The sequence below is a fragment of the Astyanax mexicanus genome, chromosome 13 (assembly GCF_023375975.1).
Source record: "Astyanax mexicanus isolate ESR-SI-001 chromosome 13, AstMex3_surface, whole genome shotgun sequence".
In the NCBI taxonomy this organism is placed as follows: Eukaryota; Metazoa; Chordata; class Actinopteri; order Characiformes; family Acestrorhamphidae; genus Astyanax; species Astyanax mexicanus.
Genome location: NC_064420.1, coordinates 34606351 through 34622097, shown reverse-complemented (window position 1 = coordinate 34622097; position 15747 = coordinate 34606351). Strand labels below are relative to the sequence as shown.

At 38.7% G+C, this 15747-nt stretch overlaps 1 protein-coding gene across 4 annotated transcripts in view; it reads right to left on the bottom strand.

Annotated features, from left to right (window-relative positions):
* The window catches only part of flna (filamin A, alpha (actin binding protein 280)), a 40724-nt gene extending 28866 nt beyond the window's left edge, over positions 1 to 11858 (bottom strand). For all 4 annotated transcript variants that reach the window (XM_007249885.4, XM_049462899.1, XM_049462898.1 and 1 more), the window contains exons 1-2: positions 11557 to 11858; positions 4281 to 4761 (exon numbers count right to left, since the gene is read on the bottom strand). In XM_007249885.4, the coding sequence (XP_007249947.3) occupies positions 4281 to 4656 (376 nt within the window). In that variant the 5' untranslated portion in view covers positions 4657 to 4761; positions 11557 to 11858. The remainder of the gene's footprint in view (positions 1 to 4280; positions 4762 to 11556) is intronic.
* Between the last annotated feature and the right edge of the window lie 3889 nt (positions 11859 to 15747).

The following is a 15747-nucleotide window of genomic DNA, read 5'->3' as shown; positions in this document are numbered from 1 at the left end:
CTAACGCAAATGCATATGGAAAAGGGGAAAGATAAGACAGCATACGAGTGGAAAGCAATTTCAGTATTTGCCAATTTGGGGGGGGGGGATGCAAGTCTATACAAGTAAAATCTGCCAGAGTTGGCAACACTTATCCAAAGTCCCCAAGAACAGGACCTTCTTATCATAAATTAATTAAATAAATGTTATTTTGCCTTGTCACTTAGATAATACTGATACTGAACATTTCTAAGTCTGCTATTCTGAATAAATAAACATCACTGTATATGAGAAGCAACTGAATCAATGCTCAACACCAACTGTGAATAACTTTACTGAATAATTTGCAGAAATATTGCCAGAAACATAAGGCAGAAACAAGGCAACAGGTTAAATGCTTCATTTACACCAGCCTACTTCATGAATCTTGATTAAGGTTAAGGCAGCCATATAAAAATGCAACTTTAAATGCACCCAAGATACTTTAACACAGATACAAATCTGGTCACTCAAACTAGTTCACGAGGTAGTCTGAGAAAAATCTGCCCAATGCCTGCCCACCAGCATTAATAGCCCCTTAAGCCAATTCATATACTCCATCCCAAACAGCAATTTTAAAATGTTCAGATTTCAGTCTGACTATCAAATAAATGTAGATAAAATCGTAACATAATACATACGCAGATACAGGTCACATAACGTGAGCAAGTGTAAACAGGGCCTTTAAGACTTTATTCAAACAGTGTCTATAATTACTATGTGATCAGCAATACGCAAAGCAAATATCCAAATGAGACCATACACCAGCAATGACAACCACCAGCCTAAGAACCACTACTCGAAACCTTACGCTTTGGTGGAAGGCAATAGCTCACATCTTATGTGAATGCATCACTGCAACCCAGATAAGGACAATAGGATTGTTAGGATGGTTTGTGAATTATACACGTTTTGAATAATTGCCAAACATATTGGGGGGATGGAACCCCACCCAATGCTTTTTGTTTTTGTGTTTAAATGACTTGATGAATGCTAGGGCAAGTGTAAAATGTCAGTGTACTGGATCAAAGATCATAAAAATGACAATATTAGTAAAGCATTGCTGAAGTCCAACAATGGTCATGCATCAGCCCTCTGACATGGAGAAATCACACAAGCTGACACAGATGGATACTGTTCTGCCACTTCACCATAATAATAAACCCAATAGCAAATTTACATGCTGCAAACTAGATGCAACCTGCCAAATCCTAAGATCTGGTAAATTATGGTAATTAAGAAAATTTCACAAATTATCAGCCATTATCCTCCCTATACTTAAGAGAGCAGATTACAGATTTAGTTTATTGTTCATAACTAATAAAGCTAATAACAGTGGCTTATCCTTAAATGGTTAGATCCATGAACCTCAAAGTGCTAAGACCTGTGAGCTCTTAATTTCATAAAGTAACACCAATACAAGTTAAGTCCTGAATGCTATGCAGTAAAACTCCACGATGAAGATTGAGCAACAATGTGTCAGAAGGCACTAAATCAGTCAGAGCCACACCCACAGAGGACAGGGTGTGCTTCCATGTTCCACCATTTGAGCTCTAAGTGCTGAATCAGGAGGGGCAGAAGGAACCCCTGCATGAAATCCCTGGAGGAACACAGCCATAGCACCCCACACAAGTTAATGTTCTTACTCTGATCAAGAAGAACTTGACAGATTGAGGATCAAGTAAAATTACTTTAATTCAAAAATAAAAAGCACTACTAAAAAGTCCACTAATATTCCAAATACCACAGCTCATGTTACTGTGACAGCACAGGTATGTAGAGGCATGTATCTGCACATCTCTGAGAATTCTCAAAACAAATCCAAATCAAATCCTCAACTCATATCTCAAGTCAAAATCGCTGTGTCTAACTGCAATCCTTACTGTGGTAAGTACAAGCAGATGTAAAAAATGTTACACTGCATCACCTGAGGTTTTAGTGCCCAATTTCTTGGCACTCTCTGCCCTCCTTGGCTTGCAACACCCCGATAAAAACGCTAAAGTAATCTCCCCAGGGCCCTGTTGAGAAACACTACCATGCAGAGACAGATCCTCTCGCAACCCTTTCCTACCTAAAAGCTGTATACACTATAAACTTACAACCAGCAAAACCACTGTGCTACCCAAGAGGCATATCAGCATCCATCCCTGAATCTGGCTGCAGGCACATTCTCACAAGTCATCTTGTTTTAGGCAGACAGAGGGCTAGACATAAAGACGATATATGGAAGTGTGGAGACGGGTGTGAAAAATGTGGTAGTTGTGGTTAATGTATAAGAAGAGGATGTGAAATCAAACTGGTATGCTCTACTCACTCCAAACAGATATGCAAATACTGCCAGCTTTGTTTTAAAATAATGAACCATACCACTGTAGCGCACGCATAAGGCACAGTATAAGCAGGTCAACTGTTTTATACAGCTATATCGTATATAGCTACAAACTATGCAGTTTGCCCATTAATTTGCTTTACTTACTGGTTCAATGTATTGAAAGATGGTGGCTCAGATTTCTAAAGTGTTTGTGATGGCACACAAAGCAATGCAAACATAGCCATCTTATTTTCTATATGACCAGAGTGCGAAAAATTGGTATGTCTAGATGCAAATCCCACAGTTTTCTTTGGCTACCAAATGACTAATCCACAAAAAACCTAGCACATTCTTTTAAAATATGGTTTTCAACTTTAAAAGCTTTCATGCAATCACTTTCTGTAACATAACTCAAGGGAGGAACATTAAAAGCTTCAGGCGCCTGGCTCCAATCATTACCACTATGAACTATGAAGTCTGACTCTGCAAGTTTTTTTCTGAAACAGTGCACGTCACACATCAAACCACTCTGAATGAGCTTGTTCACGTCTGAGCTTTTTAATTAGGTGAAACCCCACATCCCCTTTACTAATTTGTCTTTGGCAGACACCTCCAAACCAGCACTGCAGATTAGGACTGGGCGATTTGGCAAAACTATATTATATGACGTTATCTAAAAATCTTCACACTTCACCCCATTAACCAGGACTAATTACACTGTTTAAAATGGAATGTGGCATTTGTCTTGTGTCATATAAGTTCTGAAGCTCTGATCATATCTATAATGAGCTCAGGAAAGCATAATAAATCAAATAAATTCATCACAATAAAAAGAAAATTGTCATACTGCCCAGCCCTTCTACAGATCCATCAAAAAGGCAAACATTTACTGTGTGCACTTCAGAAAGGCACTCTAGGAGATGAACAAGCCCCACCCAGGAGACTTTTAAAGAACACACAGAAGCACATGTTAGATGTGAACCTATTTAGACAAGTAGAGACCAGAATTAAAAAGGAGGCTATATAAGATTTACAGGTTCTGGCTGTGGCCTGCATGACTTGAGGAATGACACACATTCCAGACTATAGGGCCCAACTCAATTTAAGGTCTGTTAAAAAAAAAAAAAAAAAAAAAGAAACAGGCAGTCTATCAAAGAGAACAGGCCCTGGAGCTGCATGGAAAAGTCTGGGCTGATGATACATACATACGTTCTCACTGACAGGATTAGCTCCACACCCTGCTCTAACGCCTTCAGCTCAACTTGTTCGTGGCGGATAAAGAAACTTTGGCAACATTTCCAGAAGTAAATTAAGAAGTGAAAAGTGGACATTTGGGAGGTAAAAGCCTGAGGCAAACTAGACTGCATCCTATAGGCTTTGCCTTCAGCTAACATACTATAGCAACTTGCACAACAAAACAACTGAAAAACCAAGCTATTTGGGAAAATAAAGTGGGGTGCTTCTAGACAGTTCTAGATGAACTTTAAAAAGGAGTTGAGTGTACGGAATGGTGGTCTTTAACTATGCCTGGTTACACAGGGTTTTTGCTAGTTAATTCCCTCGTTATTGTATGGCCTAGCTTGTTAGCTGTTAGCTAGCTTTCTCGTCCTAACCACAGCCCATAGAAAGAGAGTGAGAGAGAGAAAGAGATGGGAAGGGCTCAAATCCTGAATTTCATTCATAGCATTCTTAGAATTTGAGGGACACACACAGAAAGAAAGGGAAAATATTGGAGAATGGAACTTTTAAAAGCTTGAAATGCCAAGCTAGAAAAAGAAAAACAAATGTTTACAAATTATATTTAGCCATATAAACAGCCCTTATCAATTGTGGAGTGGCTTGACTGCTAACGTTACTGGGTAAAATTATCCAATAACCTCCAAACACATTTGGCACAGAGTTAGGTTAACTAACTTTAGCTAGAAGCTCAGAAAGTCTCGAGAGCACTTACCTATGGAGACGAGCTTAATATTCTCCCGGTCCAGGAACTCCAGAGCCACGGAGACGTTCTCCAGCTGCATCTGCCTGAAGGTGGGCCGCTGGTTGTACTTGCGGAACATCTTCTTCTGGCTCAGCACCTCCAGGAGCCCAATGAGCCGCAGCCCGTCGCTCAGGTCCGTCTGCAGGTTGGCGATGCGCTTGTTCACGCATTTCAGGTGCTCGTTACACCAGCGGGTGAAGGTGTTCTGCTGGATCTTCTTCCACGGCGCGTCCTCGGCCAGGTCTTTCTCCGTGGCGGGCATGTCTGCGTCCTTGTCCGGGCTGAGAGAGGCGTTGGGCGCGGGGGAGGTTGCGCTCGACTGGTGGAGCCGTGGGTGTTGACTCATTTTTAAGGACTCGGCTCTCCCTTTCACTAGCTCGCTGGTTCGCTGTTTTTTCTTTAGGGCGGGGCCTGGAAGAACCGCTAGTCTCTTCTTTAAGAAGTTGTTCAGCTAAAACAAAGAAAACGGAGCGAAATAAGTACAAATTTCTGTGAGAAAAAGTTATATTTTACTTTTAAAATCATTATTTTTAAAGATTATTTTAAATGAGCGACGCTGGGCAGCGCGTTCCAGCGCGCTGATTGGGCAATATAGACACGTGTTCACACTTTAATTAGCCTACAAGGCAGAACAAATCTTTAACAATGTTTAACATATGTTAAAATGAGTCTTTGAGCAGGTAAAGGTTAACTGTAACAAAAAAGGTGATTAAATTATTAACAAAAGTGTAGGAAAGAAGTTCTATGTATTTTTTTGCCTTTATTACAGAACAAATCTTTATCAATAAACTTAGAAACAATATAAGGGTGGCGATCATTTCTCACTTGAAGTCATAAGCCTTTAAACAAATAAAAAAAAAATAAACAGGGTCACCAGAAGCATTTTTTTAATATACACACTAAAAACAGAGGCATGATATAAGTACTTTCTTGTACTCAAAGGTACATTTTGCATAGTTGTACACTCAAAGGTATAATATTGGTCTTTACATGGTCAGATGTGTCTTTCCTAACAACAGGAAGTACATATCAGTACCATTAAACCAGTTTAAAGGTACATTCAGTATTCTGTATCACTGTGCTAAAATACAATATATATTTTAATTACATTTTTCATTTAAAAGCCAGACAATTTGAGATCACCATGTTCTTGACACATATTCAGTTGATTATATATGTTTATATTCTTTACTGGTACAAAAAAATGGGTAAAAAAAAAGACTTTCACTGAAAGGTACTCTAATGTACCTTAATATAAGTAACAGCCCCAGTGACAAGCTTTGTATTATTTTTCTTAGTGTGTAGGGAAGTGGGCAGAAATGTTCTTCTTTTCCAGAATATTTGTATTAATTAGATGCCATTTCCTGCATTCTTGTGTATTTTCAACAGGTTGTTAAGCACTTAATTTTACGTAGATAAAAGTGATTTATTCTTAATTCAATTACTATTTTAGAGACAGATTCAACAATTTAACAAGCCCTCATTTAACTAGGCCATATTTACATCAGCCTGTTTTTAAACCCAGATAATAACATAATTGTTTTTTATCACCAACAGTGACTATATGTGTGCATTTTTCTTTTCATTTTGTGTATTCTTTTTTATTTAGTTTTAGATGTAACACAACATGATATAACTGTGATTCTCAGCTGTATGTTTGCAATAAGAATATTTATAACTTCACACAATAAAAAGGCATGATTTTGTATCATGCAGCATTCATGACACAAAATCACTGAGATGGCAATGGGTCTGATGTTACCGCCTTTAAGCAGCCTTCACCATTACTGTCTATGCACTTAATGCACTGACCGTTTTCTTTACTTGAATGCGGTAAGTTATTGTAGGCAACCCTGAGTGGACTTTCAATACTATATGTATTCTCCTAATGATCAAGAGGAATAATTTTTTTTCCAAAGCAACAAAAAGAGTGCTGGGTGGACTAATGTTTTATATTAAATGCACAGGGGTTGAAACAAATAATTATGAAATGTATTGTCCCCTTCAGCTTTAATGGTGTAACATAAATATAACAGAAAGAAAATGTGATTAAAGAAGCCAGCAGATTCGGAAAAAAGAAATACCCATCATTTAAAAAATATATTATTGTAAATGAATTATGCTGGGTAGCTCATTTCTGCACTGTTAAAATGACCACGCCTTAATGAGCTCATCAATAATTAATATAGGACAAAACAGTCAGTGTTTCTTGACTACTGTCCTGTACATTTTAGTGATCTCCCTGCATTAACACATTTATTGGATCAGGTGTGTTTGGAGCAGGGAAAACACAAAATATCGTACGTGTAGGACAGTGGGGCTCCAGGAACAGGGTTTAGAAAAAAAACTGAGATATTCAAAAGAATTGTGGTTATCATCTCACATAAACTCATGGGTCTTTAAGCAGATGATAGGATAAGGCTACAATGAATGTTTGTGTGTGTTTCTGAGTGTGTGTGGGTGGGTGTAAGGGTGGAGTTTGTGAAACTACCCAGTGATAACCAAACCTGCTTCTGTGTTATCACTGCACTGCACTTTCTAGTGCCATCACTGCTCTAATACCACCATTTAACTTCATGAATGCCTCAATAATTACAGATGAGCTGAGCCATGTGTGTCACAGTGGGGAAAACACTAACATTTGTACCACAATGAGACTTTAGGAGCGTCTGGCAGCCAGAACTGAGAAACTCTGCTCTAGAGAAGGGCTGGAGCTCAGTACAGTTAGCTACTCTTACTGAACCACACCTTATAAACCTGAGAATTAATGGATGAGTTAAATCAGCTGAGCTTAAACAGTGCAAGCATAAAACTCTAAAGAAATCCAGGCACCCAGGCCTCCTGCTTTAGAGCCCTAGAGCCGTGCATGTTTCTCAAGCCTGGTCTTGTAGACACTCTGCTTTGCACGTTTTAGTGCTTTCCCTGCTCCCAACACACCTAAGTCAGATAATCAGCTCATTTCCGAAGCCCCTTCAAAATTACAGGGGGTGTGTATGCTAAAGCAGGGAATCCACGCGGGCAAGGGTTGAGAAATACTACTCTGTAGTATTATATAATTCTAGCAAAAATCTATAAATAAATGCTGTCATTTGATTGATACACTAACATTTGTGTTTTCCCTTCTCTCTCCTGACATACTGGCTTTCAATGTTGGTGGTACATCAAGAAACCCATAAGGTAAACTGTTAATCAGCAACATACTGAATAAACTGCATCTCTGCACAATATTTTCATATGTTTGGGACATTTGAGACTTTATTTATGGTTCCGCTGGTTCTTCTGGTAAATAGGTTGATGATGTCAGCACAAATAAAAGAGCTGGAATTAATCTGCTTATAGACTGAAATTTAGTTCATGCTGGAGAACCTGCAAGAAAAGTTATTTTTAATTTTTAATGTTTAATCTCCTGGATCAATATTGAACATGGTAGGGATTTTCCTTGTAAACCAAAAATAATTGAATTATCAAACTGACTGTGCCTTTAAAATTGATACATTGGAAGAAGCATAAGGAATAATTGGCCATATATAATGTCCAGAGTGAAACACTCCTTATAACTTCTACATGACAGTGTGGAAAACAGAGCTGTAGCTTACCAATGACAATAGATTGACATGTTATACATGGCATTGCATTGGTTGTTAATGACATAAAAAATAGTTTAAGGTATTGGTACTGTTAAAAGGTATGTTTTTTTCCTTGATTTAGGAGATTTAACACATCATCTACCTTGCATGGACACTGTATATAGGTTACAAATACCTAACGTTTTCTAACATTCATCAAGTATGAGATGGTGCTCTTGGAGGAGATGTAGGTCTGCAAGTCTAGACAGTCTCTCCCTAAGAAAATGTAAATTAACAAAAGATAAGTAAAAGTTGCAAATTATGCTATGTTCAATACCCAAGGTATATATCATAAAATTCTTGGCAGGCTCTGTGGACTCATTAACGGGAGCAATTTAGCAAACAGTCATGGTGCATTTAGTATGCCTTTTACTAAATAAGGCAACTAGGACAAAAATGTGTGTGTGTGTGTGTGTGTGTGAAGGATGCAGGCCATAAAGAATGTTTTCCTTCAGCCTTTTTTTCAGAATTTGCCTCTGCAGGAGAATCTGTGGAATGCCCTCCGTCTAACCACTGATGCCCCCTGACCCCCAATAAACCCCCCCCCATATTAAAACAACCACATTAAATAGACAGACACACACTTTTTCTCTCATTTCTCATTCTCTCCTGTTATATCTCTTTATCTGATACATACACATACATATCACACATCTCTAGACAAAGGCAATCGTTCTCAAGTGACTAGTGCAACATTTACCATCATCATTTACATAAGTTAATGATTCATAAAACCACTTTTCACATATCAGCACAGCACAGTGTTTCCATTCATGTAAACTATGCAAATTCTTATAAGCTTAATACTGAACAACATGTAACAATAATCCTTGCTTCAAGACAATGGCCAGACAGACATTCCTGGACTTTATCACACCCATCTCATTTTGTGCTTTAGCGCCATCTGCAGGACATACGAGCTACAAAAAATCATACTACCCCATTCAAGGAGGGCATTAGACCATATATAACTGCAAGTCAGAAAGGACGCATAGAAGATTCAGGGACTAGATCAAAAACTATTACATTGTTTATGCTATAATAATGACAATGGTATATAAATTACAACATAATCTAGAGTTGCAAATAGCATTTGTTGGACTAACATTTCAGTACTAAACTTTACATAGATATTGTTTTTGCATTGATTAAGACATTATTATATATTTTTAAGTATTATAAAATGTGTAAAAAAAAATAATAGTCTCAAGTGTTCAAGTCAATAAACATTTTTGGACAGTTTCCCAAACCTAGATTAAGGCTGTGTCTGAAATTAGATTTATGTAGTGCACTTGATGCCTTGGTATGCTTGCTGTCTCAAAAGGCAGTGTAGAGATGAAGGTTGCTAAAACTGAATCATGACTACAACAATCTGTCGAAAGCTTACTGATAGATATGAGCTTTTAGCAGGGTTTTATTATGCTGTAGCATTCCAATAAAACAGAAGGCTAGATTACCGTTACTAAACTTAGGCATGTTTCAGACACTAAGCAACAATAAGCAACTAAAACAAGTGCCAGTGTAAATGTACGACTTACACTAATATTCAGTCCAAGATTAGGGTTAAACAATGTTGAGGAAACCTTTAAAAAGTTTTGTACTTTAAACATGATGTGGTATAAATAAGTCATATAATGGATGTGTCCTTTAGCCTCTGTTCTGTACTGCAACAAACACCAGTAGGAGAAACTGAAATATTAAAACTTAATTTATTTTTAATCATTGCCAGTTCTGTGAGAAAAGAAATTTCCTTTTTTCACACTTCTTTATTATATTATTATTTTTTTAAGTTCTTGTGAAAAAACTAAACTCTTTAACTCAATACTAAATGTTTTTTTAATACTTATACATTTTGCTATTTGGCGCAGAAGCCATTTTCTGTAGTGCACTAGATATGAAGCTAAACACCAATCGTGTTTGAACCTTGAGGCAAACAAAGGGTGTGTGCTTTACAAGCGAGACAGCAATCGTTGCAAGTGAAAGTGTGTGTGCGTGCCCACACTCTTATCATGAAAAAAATAGCAGCGCTGGAACGGAAAAGCGCTGCTAAGTAAACCACACAAGATGTTAACCACAGGACATGCTAAGCGAGTGAAAAACACGGATTGCAGGCAGCTTAAGACAATGAGCAATGACTGCCTCAGGGTTCTGTCTCTTTGACCATGGCATTTTAACACTGTTTAAGATCAGGATTAATACAAAATTAGCTAACTTTTTTAAAAGAGAAAGTACTAGACAGTAGGTGGTGATTTACAGTATGTAGGCCTGCTTAAGGCACTAAACTGCAGCCTGTAGGGGCAGTGAAAGGAAACATCTGTGTCCATTATCCCAGTAGCTGACAGATGAGTGGGGGTGCATCTGTGCTGCACTCAGGTGAGCTGCTCGCAGGGCGCGTGCAGTGACTCTTTAACGGCGCAAGGGGGCGCCCACACCCTCTGCATCAATGAGCGCAGGGAGAGCGCAGCTTTTCCATATTTTCCCTTATTTGGTGAGAAGCTCTTAATGAGGATTACGCGTTTAAACCCCCTGTTTAAACTCTCTCTCTCTCTTTATGTGCGTGTGTATCTGTGTGGGTTTGTGTGTGTGTGTGTGTGTGTGTGTGTGTGTGTGTGTGTAAGAAGGGAGGGGGCATGTTTTACTGGAGCTACAGCACAGGGCAGTTTCAGCAGTGCTGCAGTAGTTTAGCTGTAGCTCCTCTGAAGCTGTACAGTTCAAACAAGGCTACATCTGCACAGCAAACAAGTGTGCTAATTATTTACAATAACGCCCTGTTTTCAGAAAATGTTACAGATTGCTGTATGTATTTTGCAGTTTTATACACTCTTTTTTTTACCTGGGAAAACAGGGAAATACAGACACTTTTTTCATGTAGTAATAGTCAGTCAATACATTTAAAATAGTTTTGCTATTTTTTTTGCAGCAACATTAATACTTTATAGTTATAGTAAAAAATACTTTTACTTTTAGTTTACGTTTAATAATGTAATATTACAAAAAAAATACTTTTTTACATTATTACTGTGATTTTTATCCCTGTAAACTTAGAGTCAAATATTTTACAGTCTCTTTAAATACTTTATTTTACTGGTATCTAAAACAGTCAAAGACAACAGCCTGTACTAGCCAGCTAGAGTGTATGGTGAATGTATGGAGAGTTCTGTGCAAAGTTCTGAACATCACTTGGTATCACCTGTTACCTATTACATACACCCCAACACAAAATCAGCATACTGAAGATAGTGGTTATAGATGGAAAACCACTGAGCACTATGTTTGTGGTGCCCACGACAAAATACAATGTAATGCAACGAGTGTCAAACTTGGTGTACAAAACTTTTAACTCTATGAAACATGACACACACTTACACATACACACACACACACTCACAGATAACTTTCCACACACTCTACTTTCTGCATGTTACAGTCCTCTGCTTGCTCGAAAAACCAACACAAGATATAAACACTGCAGTAAATGCTACAGCTGCACGTGCACTATTCATTTTAACTGTTTTATGCAGTAGCTAATTTAACTACTAGTTAACTGATGAGTGTTTTAAGAGTAAGGAATTAACCCAACCTCACAGGAAAGGGTGATGAACTCAGGACTCTCTACTTACTCAGTTACTGCAGTCCTGCTGGTGGTCTCGGTCTTGTCTTGTATCCTCACGTCCTTCTTTCTGCACGCAGGAGCAGAGCGCACTGTCTCCTCCCGGTCCGGTCCGGTCTCCGCGCGAGCCTCCCAGAGGGGGGAATGCTAGTAGTGTTGGCTCCAGAAAGAGCACGAGTGACACCCCTCGGCCTTTTCTATCTCCTTCGCTCCTCCGCGGCCCTCAAATGCGAGAGCCTTAATTGGTAAAGTATCAGAGAGGAGGTGGAGGAGATGCAGGGGGGGCGCTTTCCTCGCGGAGTGACTGAGGCTCGGTGTGAGGCTGACGTTATACCGGCGGCCGCGCCTTCAGATTTTAAAGGTATGATGTCACCCCGTTAGCAGTGGGCTTGTGCGGAGTTTTGTTCCGCACCCGTTTTCAGACAAGCCCCGCCTCCATCGCTCTCTGATTGGCTAAACTCACTGAACTCCTGCGCTCAGGAGGGCGGGGCTTCTCTGAAAACGAGTGTGGTATAGACTGACATCAGCCTTCAGCCTTTACTCTCTGCTTCTTCTCAGGTGGCCCTTTTGGATGAAGGACCCTTCTGAGTGAAAACACTCCCCAAACCTCTATCTGTGATAACTGTTGTTTTATTTTTTAAGGACAATCTTGTGACACTGCATAAGCTTATCGAAACAATAATACAATTAAATATAAGTGTGTGACCTTTTTTTTGGTGGCAACTCTTTTGTTGGCCAGACAGTTTTTTTATTAATTTCTACGTCTCATAAAATAATCAGAGTGTGTCAATAAATATGAAAGGAAACTCCAGTGTGAAATACACTTGGAGTGTAGTCAAACATGATAACTATACAATACTTTTGTCAAATAGCTCAATCCACCCCCAGCATACGGAAACACATTGCATTTAGCCGATGCTCCAAACAAGCTCAAAGTAGCTCCCCAGCTGGCACTTTGTTTGTGGAATTCCGAGGACCCTGGCATTTAAAATGAGGCATTGAGATCTTTGAAAAAACACTGTTTATGCACAGTACCTTCAGGTCGGCACTTCCTCTTGAAATTAAATCAGAATTATTTAAATGACGAGCACAAACAAATAGGTAGTATAGGTATTATTATATCCGTGGAAATGCAATTCCAGCTGTTGCTGAAAATATCTCTATAATATTCACCCATTTACACAGAATTCAATAGGTAAAAGTAAAGAGTTCTTGAGGAAGACTCCTAACACTGTTTACAAGGCTGCGTGAACGCAGTATATTCTGGAAAAGACTGTCAGATAAATGCGATATATTAAGTGCTTACATCCTTTTAAGAAAACCTCAGTTAAATATAACATTCCAGGGAAACGCCCTGTTCATGCCATAGTTTCATATCTGCTTTACAGAACATGCTACACCCTTATTGACTTCCTACGAACTTCACTATTTTATTAGTTAGAATTTTTAGCAGACCCCCCTAGTGTGAACAACTCTGCTGGCCTTCCTGTGATGAATGCAATGTTACTAAATATAGATACAAAAAAAAGTTCTTAGAGATTAATTGTGTGCTGGTGTAAATTATTGTGCTATATCTGCAGTGCGGTGTGTGTAATTTCAATTTGTTTAACCTCCCCAAAAACTGTAGTGTAGACTATAAACTCAGTATTTTTATTATGTATTTAAAACATAATGGTGAATAACGCATGATGGAAGGCCCTCATGTGCATTTTTCCCTAGGGTCCCAACAAAGTCTAGAATCACCACAAGACAGGGGAACCAGAAAAATAAAATAAAAAGAGAGACAGAAAGAGACCTGAGGAAGATAGATGTGTGGGAACGACAGAGATGTGGGACAGAGATACAGAATAAGAGAGTCAGACAGAGAGAGGGAGACACCAGAGTTAGAGTCAGATAGATGCAGAATGAGAGTCAGACAGAGAGAGACCAGAGTTAGAGTCAGATAGATGCAGAATGAGAGTCAGACAGAGAGAGAGAGAGACCAGAGTTAGAGTCAGATAGATGCAGAATGAGAGTCAGACAGAGAGAGACCAGAGTTAGAGTCAGATAGATGCAGAATGAGAGTCAGACAGAGAGAGAGAGAGACCAGAGTTAGAGTCAGATAGATGCAGAATGAGAGTCAGACAGAGAGAGAGAGAGACCAGAGTTAGAGTCAGATAGATGCAGAATGAGAGTCAGACAGAGAGAGAGAGAGACCAGAGTTAGAGTCAGATAGATGCAGAATGAGAGTCAGACAGAGAGAGAGAGAGAAAGAGAGAGAGGGAGAGACCAGAGTTAGAATCAGAGAGAGAAAGAGAGAGAGAGAGAGAGAGAGAGGGAGAGAGAGAGACCAAAGTTAAAGTCAGATAAATAGAGAATGAAAGTAAGGCAGAGAGAGAGATGGAGAGCTCAGAGCTAAAGTCAGATTGATGCAGAAGGAGAGAGTCAGACAGAGAAAGAAGGAGAGAGAGGACAGAGTTAGAATCAGAGAGATACAGAGAGAGTCAGAAAGAGAGAGAGAAAGTGAACTTTAATATCCAAAGGCCAGTTGTGACCTTTCTGCTTTTAGGTCACAGTTCTTTTCAGTCCTCATCCGAAGTCGTAGGATTTGGCAGCTGCCTTATTTTGCACATCATCATCACATTCCTGTATCTCTCGCAGTTTACACAGATCAAGACGAGACAGGCAGGACCAAATCTGAGCTGTGCTGGAAGCAGAGGAGGAGTGCAGGAGGGAACAGTACAGATAAAGACAGGGCACATGAGGATAGTCCAAAACAACGCCAAACTGCTACTTTGACGAGAGGATAGCAAGCCATTGATCCAAACACTCCTCTACAAACACAGGAGCCATTAAGAAGCTATAAAATTAGAGTGGAGGAGGCAGCTGTGACAGTGCAGTGAATCAGGATAGTATATGAAGAGATCTCATGATAATAGGAGACTTTATAGGATGTTGAATGGATGTGTGTTTGTGTGTGTGTGTGTGCATGTGTGTGTGTGAGCTTGTCTTTGTTTCCAGTTAAGTAGATAAAGTAGGTTATTATCATGGTTCCTAGGGCAATAATGAAATAACAGTACGAGGAGTGCATGACCGTGAAAACTGCCAACAAAATCATTATGAAAAAGTCTGTGTAGAGTTTATTTTTTTTTACACTAGTCGGAAACCAGTTGGCTATCTGCCTTTTATAGTCTGGGAGTGAAGAATGTGCAAATAAAATAGTTTAAAAATATTTTAATAACATTGACCAGTCACGTCTCAAGTAAAAGAAAACACTATAAGAACATTTATCAACCTTTTAGAAAAGGTTCCAGGAAGGTTAGCCTAAAAGTTACAGAATTTATGTTTTAGAACCCTTGTGAAAACATGTGACATAATAATGATTTGCATCAGAACGTTTCTTACATAACATTTCTAGCTAGACATATATATTAACATCATGAAACTGTTACAAGCAACATTCTCAAAGCTACAAATTCTAAAACATTGACATAAGTGACATTGCAGTGTCAAATTGTAACATTCAGAAAGTGTTTAGTTGGAATGTCATGAAACATAAGTTTTGCTATGTTCCATGAAAGCTAGATACTATCAGATGCTGCCAGTCCCCAGATCATTATCACCCACTGCACTGTCCACTGTAGTAAGTAATGCCTTCTACAACATACAGCTCTGGGAAAAAAATTAGAGACTGCCTAAAAATGTGTTAATTTAAAAAGTTTTTTTTTTTCCAAATTAAAAACCTCTGGAATATAATCAAGAGGAAGATTGATGTTCACAAGCCATCAAACCAAGCTGAACTGCTTGAATTTCTGAACCAGGAGTGGCATAAAGTTATCCAAAAGCAGTGTGTAAGACTGGTGGAGGAGAACATGCCAAGATGCATGTAAATTGTGATTAAAACCAGGGTAATTCCAAAAAAGCTCTGCATCTTTTTTGTTATTTTAGCCATTTCTCATTTTCTGCAAATAAATGCTCTAAATGACAATATTTTTATTTGGAATTTGGGAGACATGTTGTCTGTAGTTTATAGAATAAAACAACAAACTGATTCAGAAACTAAAGTGGTCTTTAAATTTTCTCCAGAGCTGTATTTACAGCACGCACATAACACTGTGGATCGAGGAATACTAAATACTGGAATAAAGTTCATCACAACCTCTAAAAATGAAAGTCCCATCCATCTGGCACCCACTATGTGGCCTCCCTTGAACTCAAGTAT